Source organism: Colobus angolensis, unplaced genomic scaffold (genome assembly GCF_000951035.1).
Source record: "Colobus angolensis palliatus isolate OR3802 unplaced genomic scaffold, Cang.pa_1.0 Scaffold502, whole genome shotgun sequence".
Taxonomy (NCBI): Eukaryota; Metazoa; Chordata; class Mammalia; order Primates; family Cercopithecidae; genus Colobus; species Colobus angolensis.
This window is the reverse complement of record NW_012118511.1, coordinates 379,421-382,759: the sequence shown is the minus strand read 5'-3', so window position 1 is coordinate 382,759 and position 3,339 is coordinate 379,421. Positions and strand designations below refer to the sequence as shown.

The following is a 3,339-nucleotide window of genomic DNA, read 5'->3' as shown; positions in this document are numbered from 1 at the left end:
CCCTCCATGCTGATGGGGCTCACAGAGTGGCTGCCGCTGAAGTGGTCTGTGAGCAGCAGGATATCACAGCTCACTGGGCCTTGACCTTTAGAAGCTGTGTTCCTGCTGAGGCCAAGATGACACACTACCCAGCAGCATTCACAAAAAGTCCTTAGCTGCTGAAATGTCACTGGGGGCACATGGTTGTAACCCATCCTCCATCTATGGATGCTTCTTATTTATTTACTAATTTTATTTTATTGTTTTAGAGATAGGATCTTGCTGTGTTGCCCAGGCTGGAGTGCAGTGGCGTGCAATTATAGCTCACTGCAGCCTTAAAGTCCTGGGGTCAAGGGATCCTCTTGCCCCAGCCTTCCAAGTAGCTGGGACTGCAGGCATTTGCCACCATACCTGGCTAAATAAGAAAGTTTTTTTGTAGAGAGTGGGTCTCACTATGTTGCCCAGGTTAGTCTTGAACTCCTGGGCTCAAGGGATCCTCCAGCCTCAGCCTCCTGAGTAGTTGAGACTACAGGTGCATGACACCGTGCCTGGCTCTGTCGATCCTTCTTGCTTCCAGCCGGGAGCAGCTGTTGGCTGGTAAAGTGTGTGCAATGTGAGGAAGTTGATGTGGGGGACAGATTCCGCGTAGACCAGGGACAGCAGTGTGGAGTGGTGGCTGGGAGACCCCCCTTGAGTTGGTCCTGGGTTTTAGGGTTTTATTTGTTCCCCGTGGCTTGTTCAGCACTCCAGGCTTTTGAACCCAACATGCTTCTCTAAAGCCCTCTCTCCAGCCCCTTTTAGCCAGGACCACTTACATCATGGCAGGCTGTGTTGCAGTCACCTGCGTGGCCAGGTTGAGAGGCATAGCCAGAGCTCCTGGGCTCCTATAGTACGTGGCAGGAAGGACCACAGACCGTGGCAGGGGTTCTGTTGGAGCCCTTATCTAGTCTCTTTTGCATACTCCTTGCAGGCTTGTAGCAGCAGCAGCAGTAGTAGCAGCAGCAAATTCTATAGTTCCCTGATGTCTAAGAGGGTGGGCGGTTCGGTTTTCAGCTTAAGAAGTGAAGTCACATGAACTATAGCTTCCTTAGCTAAAGATTGTATTTGCATTTCCTTTTATTCTGTGCCTTCTCTGTTCCTTAAATTACCCATTTACTATTTGCTCTCTGAATCCTCATCAGAGAGGCTTTTAAGAGTCAAGTGCAGCGTTCTGACAGAGCATTTTAAGGTTGTCTCCAGTGGCGGTGTCCGAGCCTCCGGGCGCGGGTGGTGTCCTTGATCCCCTGGTCGATGGGGCTGAAGGTGACCCATGATGATCTCTCTTTGAGGCGCGTGTTGAGAGTTGGAGGAACACCCTGCCGTGTGTTCTCACGTGTTGCAAGGTGTACCATGTGTGACGTGACGCAAAGGCGGAAAACGGTGGCCTTGAGCCTGGAGGATGTGGGGTTCAGAAGACGCCCACCACCTTGGGGGCTGTAGCGCGCCTTCCTTTCTCTCTGAGTGTTGTTGGGGCTGGTGGAGCGATTGTCTCCATCTTACTTGTGAGGGTCCAGCCCTCACTCAGGTTTGTACACATAGCCAGGACTAGAGGCAGCTTTCCTGCCTCCGGCCTTCCTGCCTTCCCTGTCACTCAGCTCTGCAGCTGAGGTGGGAGGTGCTCAAGCTGCCAGCCTCTGTGATGTTCGTGCAGTGAGACTTGTGGGAAGTGGCATTGCCGTGTCCTGGGCATCCCTTCTTAGCATGAGAGGCATTCCTGTAGTTGTAAAAGTTTCCAGAAATTGCTTTACAGTGGAACTATGCTTGTAGCCAAAATATAGCTCGACTGAACATTTAAACTGAGTTTCTTGCTTTGAGTTTGAGCGGGAGGGCATCATCGTGAGTCTTGTCTTGAGAAAACCTCTGGTCGTGTTTCATGGACCCACCTTTCCTAATCCTTGTCCTCTTAATGGTTTCAACAGGACAGATTGATTCACTTTGGAGCTGTAAGTACTGATGTATTAGGGTGCAGCGCTCATTGTTCATTGACGCAGAGTCCCAAAATGAATATCCAAGAGCAGGGTTTCCCCTTGGACCTCGGAGCAAGTTTCACCGAAGATGCTCCCCGACCCCCAGTGCCTGGTGAGGAGGGAGAACTGGTGTCCACAGACCCGAGGCCCGCCAGCTACGGTTTCTGCTCTGGGAAAGGTGTTGGCATTAAAGCTGAGACTTCGACGGCCACTCCGAGGCGCTCGGATCTGGACCTGGGGTATGAGCCTGAGGGCAGTGCCTCCCCCACCCCACCATACTTGAAGTGGGCTGAGTCACTGCACTCCCTGCTGGATGACCAAGATGGGATAAGCCTGTTCAGGACTTTCCTGAAGCAGGAGGGCTGTGCCGATTTGCTGGACTTCTGGTTTGCCTGCACTGGCTTCAGGAAGCTGGAGCCCTGTGACTCGAATGAGGAAAAGAGGCTGAAGCTGGCGAGAGCCATCTATCGAAAGTACATCCTTGATAACAATGGCATCGTGTCCCGGCAGACCAAGCCGGCCACCAAGAGCTTCATAAAGGGCTGCATCATGAAGCAGCTGATCGATCCTGCCATGTTTGACCAGGCCCAGACAGAAATCCAGGCCACTATGGAGGAAAACACCTATCCTTCTTTCCTTAAGTCTGATATTTATTTGGAATATACGAGGACAGGCTCGGAGAGCCCGAAAGTCTGTAGTGACCAGAGCTCTGGGTCAGGGACAGGGAAGGGCATATCTGGATACCTGCCGACTTTAAATGAAGATGAGGAATGGAAATGTGGCCAGGACATGGACGAGGACGATGGCAGAGACGCTGCTCCTCCCGGAAGACTCCCTCAGAAGCTGCTCCTGGAGACAGCTGCCCCACGGGCCTCCTCCAGTAGACGGTACAGCGAAGGCAGAGAGTTCAGGTGAGTCCGACGCCAAGCGTCCCGCTTTCTGTACTCACCTCCGAGAGCTGGAGAACAAGCCAGGGAAAGGTGCTGATGAGGCGGGCGTTAACCCACACTGGATGTCCTGCTGCATTGGGGTTGGATTTTGGTTCTGTTCTTATTCATGATACTTTTGCATTTGTCATTAGATACTTTTGTATATTTATAATGTTGAGAATACTTTTACTGAGAACAGACCAGACTAAAATAGATGACTTTATGAGTCATTAGGAACCTGGGAATTCTTCGAAGTCATGATGACATGTAAACTTTACCCTTCATCAGAAAAGTCTATACCCTCTTAAATAGGATCTGGATCTGTCCAGTAGACATGGTCCTTTGTGCTTCATAAAGGGAGGAGTGGACGTTTCAGGGCATTGGTACTTGGATAATTGGATTCTTGCTTTTTTTTTTTTTTTTTT

At 50.9% G+C, this 3,339-nt stretch overlaps 1 protein-coding gene across 1 annotated transcript in view; it reads left to right on the top strand.

The window, feature by feature from the left end:
• The first annotated feature begins 1,943 nt into the window (after positions 1-1,943).
• AXIN1 (axin 1) overlaps positions 1,944-3,339 on the top strand; it is a 74,027-nt gene continuing 72,631 nt past the window's right edge. Inside the window, exon 1 of the mRNA XM_011960082.1 lies at positions 1,944-2,896. Coding sequence (XP_011815472.1) covers positions 2,019-2,896 — 878 coding nt within the window. The 5' untranslated portion in view covers positions 1,944-2,018. The remainder of the gene's footprint in view (positions 2,897-3,339) is intronic.